Source organism: Halyomorpha halys, unplaced genomic scaffold, assembly GCF_000696795.3.
Source record: "Halyomorpha halys isolate HHAL.00 unplaced genomic scaffold, Hhal_1.1 Scaffold1083.1, whole genome shotgun sequence".
NCBI classification, from domain to species: domain Eukaryota; kingdom Metazoa; phylum Arthropoda; class Insecta; order Hemiptera; family Pentatomidae; genus Halyomorpha; species Halyomorpha halys.
In genome coordinates this window covers 202,984-222,682 of record NW_027113377.1, presented here as the reverse complement: position 1 = coordinate 222,682, position 19,699 = coordinate 202,984, and the positions used below count along the sequence as shown (strand labels likewise).

The 19,699-nt window shown below is 28.5% G+C and overlaps 2 protein-coding genes across 3 annotated transcripts in view; one reads left to right on the top strand and one right to left on the bottom strand.

Annotated features, from left to right (window-relative positions):
• Positions 1 to 9,514, bottom strand: part of inc (BTB/POZ domain-containing protein inc) — a 13,863-nt gene extending 4,349 nt beyond the window's left edge. Inside the window, exons 1-4 of the mRNA XM_014432581.2 lie at positions 9,180 to 9,514; positions 4,146 to 4,254; positions 3,881 to 4,068; positions 3,675 to 3,800 (exon numbers count right to left, since the gene is read on the bottom strand). Of these exons, the coding sequence (XP_014288067.1) occupies positions 3,675 to 3,800; positions 3,881 to 4,068; positions 4,146 to 4,254; positions 9,180 to 9,365 (609 nt within the window). The 5' untranslated portion in view covers positions 9,366 to 9,514. The remainder of the gene's footprint in view (positions 1 to 3,674; positions 3,801 to 3,880; positions 4,069 to 4,145; positions 4,255 to 9,179) is intronic.
• A 2,683-nt stretch (positions 9,515 to 12,197) lies between these two features.
• On the top strand, positions 12,198 to 19,479 carry HemK2 (HemK methyltransferase 2). Of its 2 annotated transcripts, none has more exons than XM_067050899.1 (6): positions 12,198 to 12,338; positions 16,016 to 16,124; positions 16,204 to 16,314; positions 17,170 to 17,329; positions 17,416 to 17,579; positions 19,226 to 19,479. In XM_067050899.1, the coding sequence occupies exons 2-6, from the start codon at positions 16,108 to 16,110 to the stop codon at positions 19,413 to 19,415; spliced, it is 642 nt and encodes a 213-aa protein (XP_066907000.1). In that variant the 5' UTR covers positions 12,198 to 12,338; positions 16,016 to 16,107; the 3' UTR covers positions 19,416 to 19,479. The 2 variants fall into 2 exon arrangements, with proteins under 2 accessions (XP_066907000.1, XP_014288061.1); XM_014432575.2 differs by lacking the exon at positions 12,198 to 12,338 and adding an exon at positions 13,897 to 14,011.
• The last annotated feature ends 220 nt before the right edge of the window (positions 19,480 to 19,699 follow it).

Genomic DNA, 19,699 nt, shown 5'->3' with positions numbered 1-19,699 from the left:
AGGTTATGATTTACTTTAAAGGTTCTATCAGTGAGGTAGGAGCGGATTATAAGGAAATATGTTGGGGGTAGGAATTGACGAAGTTTATAGAGCAGACCTGGATGCCAGACTTGATCGAAAGCTTGTTCAACATCGAGGAAGACTCCCGTCATAGTTAATTTTAAAACGGATACAAGAGGAATTAGTCAGCATTATGTAGACATCATAAATAAAATAGATTTTTTAAAAAATATTTTTATGGCATTGGAATTTTTCATAAAGCCAGTTATAAATTAATTTAATTGTATTAAAATTGTTTTCACCATGGTTGTTATTTCACCAAACGTTCAGATGTTATAAAGAATAAAGAAGGGGATAAAGGGTATACATAAATTCCTGAAAAGAATTTTAATAAAGTTTTAACAAATAAAACCCTTTGGAACTTTAGTTGCAGGATTAAAACTAATTATTTACATTTAAAATATAAAACATAAATTTCATTTAAAAAATTGGATTTGTATTTTTTTACAATTGCAATACTTCCCTTCTCACTATATATTTCTAACTTTCTCCAAGAAAGTGTCACTGTCTAATGAGTACTACCAATTCTCATAAATATAATTAAAAGAAATATACCAATAAACAGGCAACATTTTTTTATATTTAACAATGGATAACATGTCAATTAAATTGCTTAAAATTTAGAAAAATTAAGCAATGTAACAACTTTTGTGAAAAAAAGAATCCTTAAAACTTCATAAACTGGATAATATTTAAGATCTAAACTTTCCATTTTCAAATCCAGTCCCAAAAATCATTTATTAAATGTTAAAAAAAAAAAATAGAAGTTTAAATGTCATTTATTCACACTGTCCTTTCCAACCTCAGAAGCAAATTACAAATTGGAGACGTACAAGACCATTTAATTAACATTGTTGAAGATTGTGGTAATACCCCCCCTTTATGACTTAATAATTAGGGGGCATGTAGGAAATGAAGATCTTGTCTTGTCTTAACAAGGACTTATCCTTTGTCTTGTTTAGCATCACTTGCTCACTTGATCATTTTTTCTAATATTCGGGGGTTTGCTTTTCCTCACTCAGTCATATTTTGCATCAGTCGCAGGCTACCTCTCAACAAGTGAAGACATCTATGAATCTGATAAGTATTTTTATTGTTCATCATTCATACACCCATAACAAACAGGTAAGACATTTAAAGATTTAGTTTTTAATTAATCTAGTTTTAGTTTATGAGTTTTCTAACAAGGGTTCCCTGAGCTCGTGAGTGCAGTGCTCCCGATTGTGTTCTAGTAGACCTCAGCAAACCATTCTTCCTAAGTCTCTCACCATACACCCTTTTATGATAATTAATAATCAATCTATTTAGAATGAACTAAATTGTTAACTTCTTTGTATTTATAAAGCTTGTTGAAAAAACTGAAAGCAATATGTGAAATACAAGAAAACATGACATTATTCATTCATCTTATCATTTACTCACTTCTTATTCCTAGTTTGCGAATGAATTACCAAGGATGTAATGGAAATCACACACTTTTCTGATTTATTTTAAATAGCTAAACATCAAAATTTTATGAATAATAATAAAAAATTCATCAATTTTGAATCAGTACGGAGAACTGGAAATTAAATGAAAAGTTGTACAAATGACTGTTGTTTTTTCACAATAATTGTATATACAAATTGGTGAACCTTGTGAACCAATAAATGAAGGACTCCCAATGAATGTCATTCATTGACCAACATATCATACATTCATCATGACGTTTTCTTAATTATTTTTCCTTTAATTAATCAAATATGTTTTTCTATGACTGAAAACAAAAATTAGACATGAACTGTCAAAAGGTAATTCGAGATTTAATTGAGAATTTTATTACAATTTAAATAGATCTATATTAATTGATAGATCGTGGGAGAATGGCCCATATAAGTAAGTGAAAATAAGAAAAGAAATCTGATGTGACCAATCACATGATTCTCGTTATTGCTTTGAGTACAAAGTCCAATAAAAAATATGTTTGTTATATCATCACTAATATTGGTCAGATTCAATTTTTTTATTTTTATTTTTTAGATCTAGCTTAGAAAACAATTTTTTTTTCTAAAATCAACTTAGAGGAAGTGTCATTTGATATCACTGATCTTACTGTTTTACAATTTTCTTAAAATTATGTGGTAAAACTCTGTATATACTCTTAGTTACTCAAAAATATGGAAAGTACAAATTATTACAATCACTAACAAAAAAGTGATCGTGTTTACAAGAGAACCTTCACAAAATACTTTTTAACAGTATATTATACTTCCATATTATCACTTTTAATTACAGAAATTTGTTATCAAAAAGGTAAAATATTTCTTCTTCAGTTAATTATAAAATTCTTTTATATTTTTATTTATCAATTTTTTTTATTACTATAATCAATGAGAGACAATTAATCATTTCAAATAAACAAAATTTATAAAGGTTAGAAGAAGCTACTTTTCCCCCCTCCTCCCCCCACTCTGCAGACTACTTCAAAGAGGTTAAGATTTAACTGTTATTAAAGATCATTTAATTATACATTGATTAACGAGTTTCACCATAATTTTGAGAAAATTGTAGAAGTGTACGATCAATGATATAAACTGACACTTCTTGTAAGTTGATTTAAGAAAAACAAATGTAATAATATCCCAGACATATAACTATTTTAGATATATAATACCAGTTTTGTAGAAGTTATTTTAACACATACCGACAATTTTATGAAAATTGATTACTTGGATTCAGAGGGCCTTAAGACATGTAGAAGGCTATAATTCATGAAATGGCTTCTAACACAAAAATAATTGATGTATAGAAAAATCAATATGTATGAGCGGAACAACCAAAACAAAATTTCAAAAAATCTCAATTTTTGTTTAAACTAAACTAGGAGACTAAATCTAAAATGCAAGGTGTTATTCTCAAAGCATAAATTGTTAAGAAATAGTTTTCTTAAACTGATTTACAGAATAGATATAAGCATATTAGTGTATGAGAGGTACTAAATAAAGAATACTTCACTTGATAAGCTAAATTTTCTTTAGATGGAAAATTAGTGGGCTAGGTCATTACAAAAATATTAAGAGATCCTTTTAGGTTTTATTGAACCCTGAAAATTTATTAGCTGATTTTTGATTCTTCAGTGGGATTATGAGGAAAAAAATATGTCAATTTTTAAATAATATATTGTCAGGTTTTCAGTCAAAGAAGCTTTGATGAACAAAACAGTGGATTGAGTTCGATATTTCTGGTATAAACATGTGAACCATCTTCAAGTGTCATACTAAAGGATGTATTTATGAACATTTCTGAATAATACCTTAGTAAGGATTTCCTTTAAGTGCATGCCCTCAGATTTTCTCAGCAAAATTATAGCTATTTAAATAATCCCTTGCTAAGGAAGCAATAGTTTATATGCAATAACAGTAAACAAAGATTTTTTTTAATGAAGATTTGGATTAAAAAAAAACAAACAAAAAACACTAGAAAGGTGTTCCTAAAGAACGTTCTCTCAGTATTACAGTGCTATTTATATCAGTAATTGGAAACAGATACTAGTTTATTGAAAAGAGAATATATTGTGTAATCTGAAAAAACACAAATAACAACCATATAATATAAAATAACAACAAAATTATTACCTTAGCTCTATCAGTAGGTTCGGCCTCCTTAGTGTTATTACTGGTACCGTATTCCCTAGAAACAACAAAAAGGAACTCGGCCTGGTCTTCATTACCATAATTATACTGTGATCCAATGTTGATCAACTAAAAATTAAGAAGAAAAAATTAACCACTTAATTAAACTATTTATGAAATATAACACCTCATATGAATATTATTCTGACCTGCTCAAATTTCCAACCATCAGACATGGTGGAAACCATCTGAGTTATCTCATCCTCGTGGCATTGAAGGACTCTATAAACATGTTTCTTACTGTCTTTTAGAGGCCTTGTGTCCCTCTGGTTAATTCTTTCTTTTACAAGACGGATCAGTTCGGTAATATTATAAAATTCTGCTTCTTCAAGCACACCTAAGAAAAATATTAAATAATTAAATAAAATTACAAAACAAATATTAAAAAATAAAAATAAAGCATCGATGATTTACCTTCTTCTTCTAAATCTTTATTAATAATAAGTTTCCCATGCCTTAAATAGTTTAAGATAGAACTGAAGTATGTTGGATCCCTATCAATCATATAAGCTCCTTTTTCATCCTAAAACATAAATAAATATTTAAAATTTTACAAATATTTAAAATTATTCCTATGGAAATTAAAAAAAAAAAAAATTAGATTTTTAAATTATAGAAAACTAGACACTTGAAAACAGAGAAAAAATAATTCAGCCAATATAATATCTCATCAGATTAGTATTATTAATACCAGTGATTTTATAGTTTACCTTTCTTGATGTTTCAGTGTTAGTTGAAAGGTATTAACAGATCAATAAACTATAAAGTTGCTCAAAATGCACTTTAAAAAACGTAACTTTCAAATATTCTCCTAGTGGACCTCACCCTCACTTTGCCCCTTTTTGGGTGTGGTCAATGACTTAATGGTTTGCAGATCTCTGCAGGTTTGGGAACCAATGATTTATATATATATCGCTTATGGTGAACAGCTCATTATATCTGAATATCACATCCGATAAAGAAGTAATTTTAAGGCGACTTTAAGGTTTTTTAAAATGCCTCGATGTTACAAGAGCAAAAAGATTAAAAATACTTGTGGATTAAAACAACAACAAACAAACTTCCTGTGGATAATAAGTTAAATTTTAAAGCATGGATGAATTCTGCCATCTTTCGAACTGTGGCTAGAAAACACAATGAACTTAATTTAAGAAAGACCTTCTTTATGGACTGATATTTGACCAGGTCAATCAGTAGTTGACAATTCGAGGCATAACACTTATATTTCTGCACCAAACATTGGATCTATCCAACTACCAATGGATCAATAAGTGATAGGATAAGTTTAGTCAGGGTGAGTTTCTTAAAGAATTGGTGTACAAAATCATTGAAATGATAGAAAATTATGTTCAATTGTTCAACATTTTAATGCAATCATGATGGTTTCAAAGGTATGGACTATGATATCTAAGAAAACTATAGCTAACAATTTTGCTAATTTCAATCTTCACTTTGCGATAAATGAAAATAACTGTTATTCAAAAACAAAATCAAATTGAGAGTCAAGTGTTTGTTTTTCAAGACTGAAGGGTTCAGAAGGGGGATAAATTTATAAAATTACAGGCAGATGTGTAAATACAGTAACTTGCTGTTCAATGTAACTGATATGAATAGCTCAAAAGTTTTTGGAATACGTTTCTAATAACCAATTTGTACATTCAAAAATGGTTGTAGGACAAAAACAAAACACTCTGCATTTTACCCCAAATTTTGTGTGTTACAACCTGTGTTGTCATATAAGATTTGAACTGTGCTATAAGTTGTAAAAAAAAAAAAAGGTGATTATTTTTTCTATTGATTTGTTTTATTTTAGGTCAATTCCTATATTTTTTAACAAATTATAAATGGCTAAAGGTCAAAAACTTAGTATAAAAATACCATGTTTTTAATAAATATATTTAAACTATTCTGAGATGTTTCAAAGATACCGTAGCCCCTCTTCAGCATAAAATAATTCACTACTTGTTTTAAAAACAAATTTATACAATCTGTTAGTTTTGTTCCTGATAATAAATAGAGAAAAAAATGAGTATATCATAAAATAAATTTTATGAAAATAAATAAAAGTTTTTAAAAAATATTTCATACTTCCTTAATATGTTAAAATTATCAGCATAATAATAAATTTTAATTATTAATTTAAAAAAACAATGCTACTTGATGAATGATTTAGAGCAGAAAGGAAGGTTAAAATGTTCAAGGTATAGAAATGTAAGGTTTCATAAAAGACACTGAGGAGGGGGTGGGAAGCGATTCATTTAATTATTAATTTTATATGATAGAATTCCATTTTTTAAAAAATTTTGAAGAGTTTTTTGTTTGAACAAGCTAACTTCAGAAAGTATCAGTTCCATTTGAAAAATTATTTTTGTACTAGACGGAATGTTTATTGAAGAAGGCTTTATAGAATCGCCGTAGGAACACTTTAATAACCATAAACATCAATTAATCTGGAAAACTGAAGGCAATTTGTAAAAATATATACTCCATTACGGAATCCTTATCAGTCTAGATTAATGAAGAGCAGGCAGAAATGCTTAAGCAATTTGGAATTAAATTAAGAGAACATTGTTTTCTCAGAGATCATTTAAAGACATTTTTGTCAAGTTAGTTTGTTTTTTTTTTAAGCGATAGGTTCTTTTATTTTTAACACAAATTTCCGATGTTATTACTGTAGTTAATCAAATTCATTTAGGTCACATTCATTCATTATACTTATTTGTTATATGAAAGAGACATATGTAACACAAATTTAATGCAGGTGAGACGAAGAAATACAGATAGTAATATTTAAAAAATAAAAACCAATAGAATTAAAGACTTAGCCATACAACAAAAATGAACTAGAAGATTAATCAAATTGTATTCACAACAAATCCAAATAGCCTATAATAAAACAAGACTTCTCTTGAAGAGTAGTCTATACACTTGAGGATATCAACGAAACTATTCTGCAGAGGTTTAAAATTTCATATTCAATTCAGGTAAATAATCAAATATGTCAAATCATCATTCAATCAAATTGGAAAATTTATTTAACATTAAGTTATTTTTACAATATTTCAATCAATAAACTGTACTGAAAAATCAACTTTGGAGCATATTGTTATCATTAGTTGAAAATTACTGAAATGATATGACATTAAGTTACAGACGACTTTCAACAGTCATATATGAGTCATTGAGAGCAAAGGTGGTATGAAGATATACTGTTCTAACCAAAATAAATTTTCATAAAAATATAATTATTTTATTAATTACTGAAAGCATTAACTTTAGAAGCTTTAAAACAGATCGATAAATTTGTGACAATTCTAATAGAAGAAAAACTGCAATATCTTCTATTGAAAAATTGATTGAAAATCTACAGACTTAATAGAACTCCTAAATTTTTTAATATCCCAAAACTGCAGGTTTAACTTACAGTACTCTTGCATTTAATGGCTCATATCACTGTCCTAGTTCACCAGTGTAACATCTTAAAAAATGATTATTTTGAGATGTGCATGTAATCTTAGAAATAAGGGTAAGATCTATATAGTAAAATATAGAATCACAGTAAAACAAACATATGTTATAAAATCTAAGTATATATATATATTGCTAAGATTACATGCATATCTCAAAATAATAATTTTTTGAGATGTTACTTAGTTGAACAGGGACAGCGATATATTCATTAGTTTTTAAATCATCACTTCTTGTTATGGTTTAATGGATGCTTTTTGAAAAATTAATCATAACAAAAAAATAAAATTTTAAAATAAAGAACTACTTGGGTATAGAGTAATTTTCAAATTTAAATGAACATGGTAACTTAGATAGTTAAAGAAAAATAAATAAAATAGAACAAGTCATGAGCTATTTTAGTTTGGGACTTGTCTTGATCGTCCAGAGTTTTGATATAAGTTAAAAATACTGCGTGCACCTTCACCTTGACTTGGATGGTAGCAAACAACTTTTTAACAGCGGTAGAATTTTAATACACAAAAAGAACACCATGTAAGAATTAGAGAAAAAATCTTCCAAAAGAGAATAGAAGAAGAATAAAATAAGAAAAAGATTTAAAACTTCATTCAATATGATAAGATAAGGGAATTAAAAAAATTGATTTGAAGTTAATTATAAAATAAGTCCTTTCAATTTTAATAAAAACATTAGTAATTGCAACTTCTTTCACAGCATATTTCTTATACAATAGATTTTCATATGTATAAAATGATATTAACTAAACAATTAGGTGCTCAATAACATAATAAAAAAGAAAACTTTAATATATTATAATTTTCTTTATATTTAATCTGACTTATCACTCAGGAGCTGATGATAGTAGTTATTATCAAAAACAGAAATATATTTAAGCATATAATATCAAAAACGTCTAGAATTTTTCAATCAGATCTGGGTTTTAATACTTAATTTAATCAGTAGACTTGTTTATCTTTAATAACATTATAAAACATTGAAATGGCCTCTTCCAAATTAATTTCCAATTTTACAGTAAATATCATTTTAATTGAAGGCATATTTTAAAATAAAGGAACAGTTTATTTTAACAAGATAGAAATAATGAAACTTATTTTATTCCTCCTTGATATATAACTTTATACTAACAAATAAAAACAATGGTTAAATAACATCCGCAAAAATGTGAAATTATGGAACTGTCAATTCCTAACTTTTGAATTTGAGAAAAAAATGTTTTTCATCATATTTAAATTATGAACTAGCAAGTGATATACTCGTGAACATAAGAAATTAACAATAATTTTTCTCATAAATTTTAAACAAAAATAAAATAACTATAAATTGGACATTTTTAGCATAGGTGGTTTAAAACTTTTTCTAACAAAATATTTATTGATTTGGTGTATTGAAAAAAGAAATTGGATATTTTAACAGCTACATTATAATCATAACAAACTTTATAGTGTGCAGTGATATATTATTTGTTAATTATAAAGGAAATCATTAAAAAACAAAATAAAGTGCATTAAAAAAGTTTAAGTTCATAACATCTACAGAAATTAATTATTTAAAATATATGATTAGATTACACAATTTTGAAAGGGAAAAATATCATGTTTCAGTCAAATACATGAAAGTTTAATAATTAATCAGTAATGTTTAGATAAGCATAATTGTCAAGCATCCCCTATCAGTAATAGAAATAATGGTGTAATTGAAGAATCACATCTATTTATAAACATTTCCAAACATAACAAAGTTATTTATCATATCCAAATAAAATTTTCTTATCTGTTTGAATTGATAAATACAAATAATCTAGGAATTATGATCAAAATTTGTCAGGAATAATAATAAAATTAAGCATGATAATAAATATTTTTATCTTAAGAAAAAAATGAAATAGTAAAAAAAAAAAAAATACAAAACAAAAATAGGTACATCAAAAGTTTCATAAATAAACATCACTATCATAATTACCTTGTCTGAAATTAAATCCGAATCTTCTTTGCAGAGTCTATATAAAAATGAATTTTGATCCCGTGAAAGTGTTGTTTTAGTTGTTAAAAAACTTGTTCCACCAACATTTAAAGTGACCCATTGTTTACTACCAGTTTGAGATGTATTCAAGATGCTTTGAGAGACGTCGTTTACTTCATCAGCCATAATATCTCACTACTCCGAAACCAGCACAAATCCGGGAGTTCTACAGTTCTAAAATAACTTTTTAAATATAAATCAACACGACAAACCTCGTAAACAGTCAACCTTCCTCTGTATCAGTAAACCTTAATTCAGAAATACAAACTAGCGCACTAACTCGCATAGAGTATATAAATGTTGAAGCGTCAGTTGTGCTTATTATTTGGAAAGAACTTCTTAATACGTTTTCAATAGTAGCCACTAGAGTGCTTTTAACAGGCCTATTTATTATTGAGATTTAATTATTTCTATTTGTATTAATTATAAAAAATTTATTTAATAAATATTATTTCGATATAAAATGTACATTAATTATACTGAAGTATGCGCAAACTCGCGTACTTGGAAACTTGCATTTTTTCGATGAGTATCCGATGAGCATTATTAAAAAGAAAAAGAGTTAAAAGTGATTAAAGTGATATAAATCTGTGAATAAAGTTTGTTTTTCTTTAAAGATATTATTGAAAGATCTGAAAACAAAGTCTTAACTTCTCAAAAAGAAGTAAATGACAGAAATCATCTTTTCGCCGATTCGATCACATAATAAGCAAGTTGAATCTCCATCTAAAATCTATAACTTATCATACATAAATAAAAACTATTTCAATTAATTAATCGTTAACTTTTATCTCAAAACAGGAGTTTTGATGTACACTGATTTCTCAACTATCGTCAATACACGATAGAGACAAAACATATTGATCAGTAGGTTAAGAATGTCTATAAGCCTCAAAAATATAATATATATTTTTTTTAAATGAGTATTTTTTTCTCTCCATGGCTTTTAAAGTCCAAGTAAGGGATCCAGATATGCAAGGACCTATCTAATAAGAGTTTTGTAAATTAAACACTTGGTCCATCGAGAGATCAAAGGCTCAGATGCTTCCCTAATCTAAAATGCTATCTGTTGACCATCATCAGTCTCTGGGTTGTTTCTATCCCAATCCTATTTTTAGAGCAAACAATTATTCATAAGTCCTTAAACTGGTTTACGCTCTAAAAGCTAAACGGGTATACAACTAAAGGTACTTTTTTCTAAATTCACATCAATCCGACCAACTCTCATGTACTTCGCCTCCTCTTCATTTAGGGTCAAGTATATGTCTTCTGCAGCTTCCAAAAGCGACTATGGTAATGTTAAGAAAATTTGTTGGACGATTCTTTTGCAGATTCCATGATGTCTGAATAAATTTGATCTCACCTCTTATTTTGTAATGATTCACTAGCTCGTGGAACTTGATCATATACATTCTGCACAACTGATTATATTATATTACTTATATTATCGCAGCGTATTCTTATTCCTTTTCAATAGTTTGTAAGGGGATAAATATTTGCTTAGTGAATGCAAAATCTATTGGTACGAAAATTAGTTTATTCACGTATTTTTGAGCAGCATTCTTCTAGTAACTCTACCAGTGGAAACAACGTGGCTAGGATAATTGTCAGTCCCAAACCTGGATGAAGGAGGAGGTCTGACGAGCTCACCTCATAAAAAGCCTGCCGAAGAAAACTGTACTCAAGTGTATTGCGTAAGGATCTTCTAAGTATATGAGAGAAAAGTACTTCTTAAATAGTATGGGCTAATCAGGGATATATAGATAATCAATGGAGAACTAGGCCAAATCGAGATTTAAGGGACTGATATGATAAACATCACATTCAGATTACGATGGTTGAGACATTTGGAAAGGATGTGCCAAACAAGAATCCGAAGAAGACTACATGGAAAGTTAGGTGGATGGAGAGGGTGGGTGAAACCCCATCTCAGATGTCTGGACGATATGGAAGGCTACATGTCGGTGATGGGTTACCATTCCTTTTTATTACTAGAGGCGCTTTGGAAAAGATCAAGGTTCTTCAAGGTCAGCAGAGCCCAACAAAGAATAAATTTGTCTATTGGCATATAATATAGAATCCGATAATAAAAGCAACTAATGTAATTGGCTCTACAATTATAACAATTTATTTTTATTTTTATTAAAAGAAACGTGTTTTTTTTTAATTCAATAATTTATTGAAAATGATGGAAGTAATAAACCTCAAAAAATTATAAAAAATTGACTCACCAGACTTCCTAGAGAGATAATCCAGATTAGAAACGTGTTATATGATCTTAGATTCATTCGCGTTTTATTGCTTTCTAAGTAGGGCAACAAACAAAGTATCTAACTTTGATGTTTAAATAAGTTTTTATTTAAATTGTAGTTAATAATGAAATACTTGGTATAACTTTATTTTATTTAATTTTTGAAGATAGTATTTTCAGTTAAAGTTTTCACTTGTGACATTATTGATCTCTTTGGCATTATCAACAGTCTATATTGCCTATTCAAATAACATCAATCTTTGTTTATCTGTTGTAATTGTATTTCTAAAATATATTTTCAAAAATTGGACTCGTGATTCTTTGACTTTTTTTTATCGTGGATCCTTTTCTTAAATGGGGTTTGTGTATAATTTTAACTTAAACGTTTTCTTCCATGTCTGACACTCAGGAGAAAATGTCACAGGAGTTATCAAATGTTATGGATGCAGAAACTGGAAGTACTAATACATCACTAGAAGACAAAACCGATGACTTTTGTGAAAATCCAACTCGAGATTCCATTGCTGAAGGTTTGATGAGCCTTCTGAAACCAACAATTGATCAATTAGATGAAAGAGTCCGAGCTACAAGGTATGTTTATTATTTGAAAGTATTTTCGCAGGATTAGTTGTATAGAACTTATTGTTATCTATTAATCAATAATTGTTTGTCTATTTTTTAGAGTAAGTCAATTGGAACTTAAATCACAATTAGATATTTTATCTGAGGAGCTTAAAAAAATCTCTGCGGATCAAACTTGCCCTGTCGATTTGGAAGTATATTCTAACAAATTGATAAATTCTCGCCATAAGATTTCAGTCGTAAATAACATTTTGCAAGCAGCTCAGGTAATTTTATGATTACTGGCTTTTATTCTGTTTAAAACCCTATTTTCTCTTTTTAAATCTTCTCTTAGAAATCATGTTTATCTAAAACTTTAAGCTAATTTAATTTGTATCCTTTGTTTTATTTTGCCTTTGATTTATCAGTTTTTTTTTTTTTTATCATCTGTAAGTGATTGAGGTTGGAAATGAGAGTTTCTTAAGAACTTTTTGCTGTAGGGTCCCACAAGTTTTGGAACTTAGCTTTTTTATATTACTTCAAAACGATTGTCTGTAAAAATTATGAAACAATCAGATAATAAAATATCTTTTTAAAACAATCTGAGGAGGTGAAAAATTAGACATTTATTATTTGTTAACATGTTTAGCTAAAAAAAAAAAAAACCTTCTATTTAGAATAGTGATAATTAGGGATAGGATTTTTATGTGCTAAAAAATCTGAAATATGTACATAAATATGTGCTTATAAATTGTCAAATATTTAAAAAAAATATGTATTTATAAATTATGTATTATGCAATAATATAAATTACTAGTTAATTAGTAATTTTATAACTTAAAAAAGTTACATAAATATGTATTTATTATATATTGTATGAATAATATTTTAAAGAAATTATGTTAAAATATGTACAAAAAAATGTACTTAGAGAAAACATAGCTGTTCAATAACAAGGTATTAATTAGTAATTGTAATTAAACTAGGGAAGTGAAACAAGACTAAGATGAGAAAGGACCATGTGAAGGGGGAAACTGGATTGAGGAGTAAACAAACAAATTCTAGGAAAATGCCACAGGAATAAGACCCTTGCTCTTTTTAATTGATTCTGAGAAATTCTTGATGTAATTCTGTGTGAAAATTTATTATTGCCACTGCTTTTAATTTGTGTTAAAAGATGAAGATATAGAATTTTTACGCACTATTTATGATAAATGATAAATTTCGCCTTTAATTTTCTTGTGTTCTCTTGGATTTTACGTAGTTGCTGCGAAAAATGTATTTATAATTGAATAAATAATTTAAGGAAATATTCAGGACAAAATATTTAAAAATATGTAACAAATCGCAAATATTTCAGAAAATATGTGATTTACAACAAAATATGTAAAAAAGGCCAAATATTTAAAAATATGTGAAATAAAAATGGCTTCTTTTGGCTAGAAATGTCTTGAAACATCTATAGTTAATAAGGAATCACAGATATCATGGTCAGGTAAAAATATGTGAAAACATAAAAATCCTATCCCTAGTGACAATATTCTAAATGGAATTTTTTACACCTCAACATCTTATCAAGTAAAAACAAACAACTTCCTAAAAAAGAAAATCTAGATATACCTTGATAAAAAAAAGTATTTGTACACCATTTTTTTTTTAGTTCAATATACTTTATTTTCATTAAATATTATTAAAGTTTTTACTGTGTAAGTCTCTTTAAAAAATAATTGTTTTCATGGAAAAAAACAACAACATGTTAATTAAAAATGTAATTCTTATATTTTAAAAAACAAATATTCATACAAGTGGACATTGAGAAGTTTTACGTAATCCTCAGGTCAAAACAATCCCAGGACTGGTTGTGGATTAGTAGGTTCAAAGGGTAACTGACAGCCCTCACTAATACCAATACATCAAGCCAGTTAAAACTTTGCAGCACCCTCAATGGGTCATAAAACATGTGAGTTGAGTTCCGTAATTAAAGATAGAATTGTTTCCTTTTTCAAACAAGGTTTCAGTTTTTGGAAGATTAGTAAACGCGTTAAACGGAGTCATTAAACTGTATAATATATAATAAAAAAGTTTAAAAGGGATTTTGCTGACAATATGAAATGCTCAGGGTGGCCTAAAATAATAATTACTAGGGAAGCTAGAAATATTGTACAAGTTTCTTCAAAAAATCCAAAAATAAGTGCCTGGAAATTAGCAGAAGATTTAGAAACATCTGGCAAATCAGTTTCATCCCAAACTATAATAAATGTGCTTCATAAGGGGAGGCTACAAAGGAAGATCACTCAGGAAGAAGCCATTTATTACTGAGAAAAATCGGCTCAAGAGGTTGAATTTTGCAAGAGAAAATGCTAACAAGCTTTAGGAATTTTGAGAAAATATTTTGTTCTCAGACGAGAGCAAATTTAACATTTTTGGATCTGATGGAAAGAGATATGTGAGGAGGAAACCCAAAATGGCACTGGATCTAAAGAACATTGTTCCTACAGTTAAGCATGGAGACGGTTCTGTCATGGTTTGGGACTGCATGAGATGGGGGACTGCAGGGGTTGAGATCTACATATAATCAATGGTGTCATGACAGCAGACATGTACATAGACATATTGCGTTGCAATTTAAATAAAAGTGTTGTAAAATTAGGTATTGAACAAACTTATTTATTTCAACAAGATACGATCCCAAACACACTGCAAGAAAAACAAATGAATGGTTATTGTACAATGCCCGTAGGGTATTCCCTACGCCTTGGTATTCATTATTCAGTCCCTAGAAATATGATATTTTTGAAAATAGATGGAAAAGCGACAACCTTGTGGTTAAACTGATAGAAACTATACTTGAGGAACACAAGTTAAGATGGACATGTTCTCCGGATGGGTAGAAGGATAGTTACTAGAAGGCTGATGAGGCTTGCATGGAGGGAAGAAGGCAAGGAGGAAGACTCAGAATATCCTATGAGGATGGTGTGTGTGTTTTTGAAGCATTCCAGTTACAAAGATTGGATTAGAGCAGGAGTTGAGAGCTGCTGCATGATAGGTCCACCTGGCTCATGCTCTTCAAAGGACAACCTCGAACTGTATAGTAATATAAATTTCAATATTCATTGATCAAGGACATTATAGGCTAAAGTCTGCTTTGGAGAAGTATACGTTCATTTTTAACCCATAATCAATTTATATGTATTTTATGTGGTTCCCGCTAAATGAATCTTGGCATTCTCTCTAGTTAGGACTTTTTGACGACCTCGGGACCATAATTATGAGTGTTCACACTTTAAAGTACAGTTTTAGCAATTTCCTAAATGCAGCAGCTTGAATCTAATCTATTGTACTTGACTTTTATTTCATGTGGGTCCTACAGAATGAAAACTTGACCATCATGCCATCGTTAAATTAGGTCAGTTACCTATAACCATAAATTTGGTTATATCAATATAACCATCCCATATGTTAAAAATGACCAAACAGGGGATAATAAAAAAAAGTATTAATACTTTGTGTTTCATGATGATGAATACTATCAGTGACATAGGAGTCAAAAATTAAGTACGATTTAATGACTTAGTACCAAGTACAAACTATAAGAATAATTGGAAGAAGATAGTTGACCGCATGAAGTATATTGTTAGAAGATAGTCTGGGTGGCGGTCAATAAAGCTATCAAAATAATTGAAGGAAACTATTTTGATACCTTCATTGACCGCCACCTGGACTATTTTCCTCCAATACATGAATAATTAATAAATAGTATTACGTTATACTTTATTATAAAACAGGGACCAGGTTTTGGCAATTAAAACTGGGTCACTCGCCAGATTAGTTCCCCTACTAATGCTAGGACCAGTTGCTCATTGTCATTTCAAGTGTTGAAAGTTCTTTTTTAATTTAATTTTATTTAATATAATATTCTTATTACGAAAATAAAATAATTATTGTTCATTTACATAATTTATAGGATCGCTTGCAAAAACTTCATAATCAATTAAGTAAAGATATTGCAAAAAGGAAAAATAAAGGAGAATCAAGTCAAACAAGTCCAACTTTATAATGGAAACTAAATACAAGTAAATGAATCATTTATATTGTCATTTTTATAGAAATCAGGATTAAATTTTGTTAATATGTATTTTATGCTAATTTTAGACTTGAGACGCCTCAATGGGACCTTAGTAGGTGCTCTGAGGAGGTGTATGAACCAAGTGAAGACAGTTTCTTGTTATTGGATGCATTAGAAGAAGACTTACCTTTGATCGGGTAATGAATTTTTGAGTATTTTAGGTTTGTTCCAACACGAGTTTTGTGTATCAACAAACAGGTGGATGCATACGTAGTACTAGGTTTTTGTTTCAGTAATTAAATTTATTTTTGATTGATTTATTTATTAAATGAAAATTAATACTGATAAAACAGTGGAAACAAAAACAGCATTGGAATGAGAAAACAAGCCCCAAACCAAAAAATCTAATTACATATTTTAAATAAATTCAATGTAAAACCTTTTGATATGTTTTGAGAAGAAGATTGTTGGGGGTGCGCTCAGTAAAGGTACACAAATAATTAAAATCTATTTATTTGTGCTGATATTTCTTCCTGAATTTTAGACTTTACCAGGTCTAAAAACAAAACAAGATAACAACCTTGATTACATTTATTTACATGGGCACTATCTGATTTTTAATAACTTTTTTTTTGTTTGTTTTGTATAATTCTTACTTCTACAATATTATATTTTATCTTCTATTAGTATCAACTACTATCTGCTTAATTTATTTGTATATGTATTTCCAAGTTTGTTTATTATTATTTTATTTTTCTCTTAATTAAGGTTGTTATCTCGTTTTGTTTTTCATCTCTGATGAAGGCCTGAAATTCAGGTCAAACCGTTGGTGTTTGCATTACATTATACTTCAAGTGCATTATTTAATTATCTGAATATACATACTTTTTTATATATTGATTTAATAAAGGTCATAAACATAACAATAATTTCTTATTTACTGATCATACCATCTCTTATTCAGAAACGTTTTGGTAACGTTATTTCTAATAAGCAAGATTCTACTCTACTCTTCGAAACATGCACCATATATTCATGTTCTAATGTTTCAGTAATCTGAATCCAGCCCTAATTTTGGAAATCGGCAGTGGATCTGGAATCATTATTACATCTCTGGCACGATTTTGTAAAAATTCTTTTTGTTTGGCAATAGACATTAATCCCAAAGCTTGTTTGGCAACTGAAAACACAGCTCATTTAAATGCAACCTCTGTAAATATCTTGTGTTTATTTTTGTCCCATTAATCGATTAATTTTTTTTTTATATATATAAATATATGTTTTTATTATTTCTTTAGGTAAGTGCTATTCAAGGGGACCTTATCCATGGCCTTAAGTTGAACAATCTTGTTGACGTTTTGATTTTTAATCCACCATATGTTCCGTCAGTAAAAGAAGAAGAAAAGGAATTGATCGATAAAGCTTGGGCTGGTGACATTGATGGGAGATCAACCAGTGACAGGTTGTGATTGCAATTTTATTAATTTATCAATCTGTAAGTTTGAATTAGAAATATACCTTTTAAAGGTTTATTTATTTTTTTTTTAAAGCAAAATCCAAAACGATTAAATTAAAACTTTGTTAATCACATGTTATTAAACTGAAGAGTTCCCATTGCAGCACTGGGTTATGACTGTGCCTGGTGCAACTGGTTAATATTTTTTTAACTTAACGCACAGTTGTGTATTTTTAGCTTCCATTCAATTTTTCTGATATCAATTTTATTATGTACTTAAGTAAATTTGATAATTTTTATAAAATATAATATTTATCTCTTATCACTCAAGGTTATGGATTGCTGGCTGAAGTTTGGAACTTCTAAAACAAATTGTAGTGGCACTTGATAATAATGCACCACAAAAAATAATGAAATTTATCATATAACTTTTGTATTTATTTTATTATGAATACATTTTTCCAACTTCCAAACAATGAAAGAAAATTTCAGATTGTTTCTTAACATATTTTTAACCCTTATCAGTTGCTAGCTTTTTACATGTGGTTTTCACTAGATTGTAGCTAGTTCATGTGTTTCCAGCAGTGTGGTTGATTTTTCTGAACAAAAAATACCTCTTCAGCTCCTTGAAAATACCTGTTTTACTCAACAAGTACCCAATGCTTTACTCGCTCTTGGAGAATCGTTATAATTGTAACTGTATGGTTATTACAGTCATGATTGTACCGTCACACTAGCTCTTATATGATAATTGATAGTACAATTAATGTCAGTGAAGTAACTGTCATATGTATACGCCTTGGCAGTGAATTATTGCACACTACCATGTTATAACTATTTGTTAGTTACAATCTTGACAGCATTCACTGTCACCAGTTTTGTTGTTGTGACAGTAATGTCGCACTAGGTCTGGTGTAATTGTTAATTGTACAAGTAATATTTGTGGACTAACAGTCACATTAACTTATGTTTAACTGTCATATGCATATGCCTTGACAGTGCCCTGTCATCACATATAAACCTTACCAAATATAATGACGATAGGTGGGAAAACATTGTTCTTATATATTTAAAATAGTCTGCCCTGGGGTCCAAAAACAAGTCTACAGACCCGAAAAACAGAAATCTGCCCAAGAAATTAAAATTGTAGTGAATTTTGACATGTTTCGCCTTGTCTCCTCCCTTGTGACTAGGGATATATATATAAATTATGAATTCATTTAAATTGATGTGTTATTAATCTTATTAATAGTTATTAATCAAACATAGTTATATTTTTTTATCTGTTTGGTAATCCAAACCACTTTGATTTTAATTAGTATGGATTAGCAAGGAAACTGTATAATCTTTTAGGTAACCAAAAACCTAAAATTACCAATATAGTGGACTATTCGTGGACCTTCAAAAAACTTAATTACTTTTTTTTAGTATCATGAATTATTTTATTTTAAATTTTGTTGTTTTTCTTAACTTTGATTAATGCTCCAAAATTTAATTTCGATATTAGATTTAAACATGCTTAAATTTTATTTGGCAACATAATTTTACTAGAAATTTTCCTTCTATTTAATCTTTTATAGAGTTTATTCAATTCTTTTTAAAGGTTTTATCTGTTCTTATTAACTGACTCATATTGCATGATTATATTTTAGATTGTTCCCACATTTAAACGATTTGATGTCACAAAAGTCTGTTGGATATCTAGTGGCCATAGAAGAAAACAAGCCAGTTGAAATGTGTGCGATATTAGAAAAACTTGGTTTTCAAGTAAAAATTATTAAAAGGAGGAATATTATTGGTGAAAAATTATCTATAATACGATTCATGAAGGGAATAAAGTAATTTTTATTTTTATGTATAAAATGTTATTATGAATTAATTGGCCTTGGAATATATGATATTTATACTTTTTGTGTTTTTTTTTATCCTGACTTTATTCTATAATAGATTAAGATACTTATAGGAGTGAGGTTGAAGTATGTAAGTAGAAAATTAATGCTCTGATTTCAGTAATGGGTTGACACTGGTTATCAGCTGTATCTGGTGCATGGTAGTGATGTAAAACTATCAAAAGTTTTTTACTACCAGTACTAAAGGCTGTAAAAAATTTAAGTTATTCATGTCAA

Coding starts and splice junctions, on each gene's coding strand:
- HemK2 (XM_067050899.1), top strand. Junction 17,330..17,415: donor CTCATTTAAATGCAACCTCT/GTAAATATCTTG, acceptor TTATTTCTTTAG/GTAAGTGCTATTCAAGGGGA. Junction 17,580..19,225: donor GGGAGATCAACCAGTGACAG/GTTGTGATTGCA, acceptor ATTATATTTTAG/ATTGTTCCCACATTTAAACG.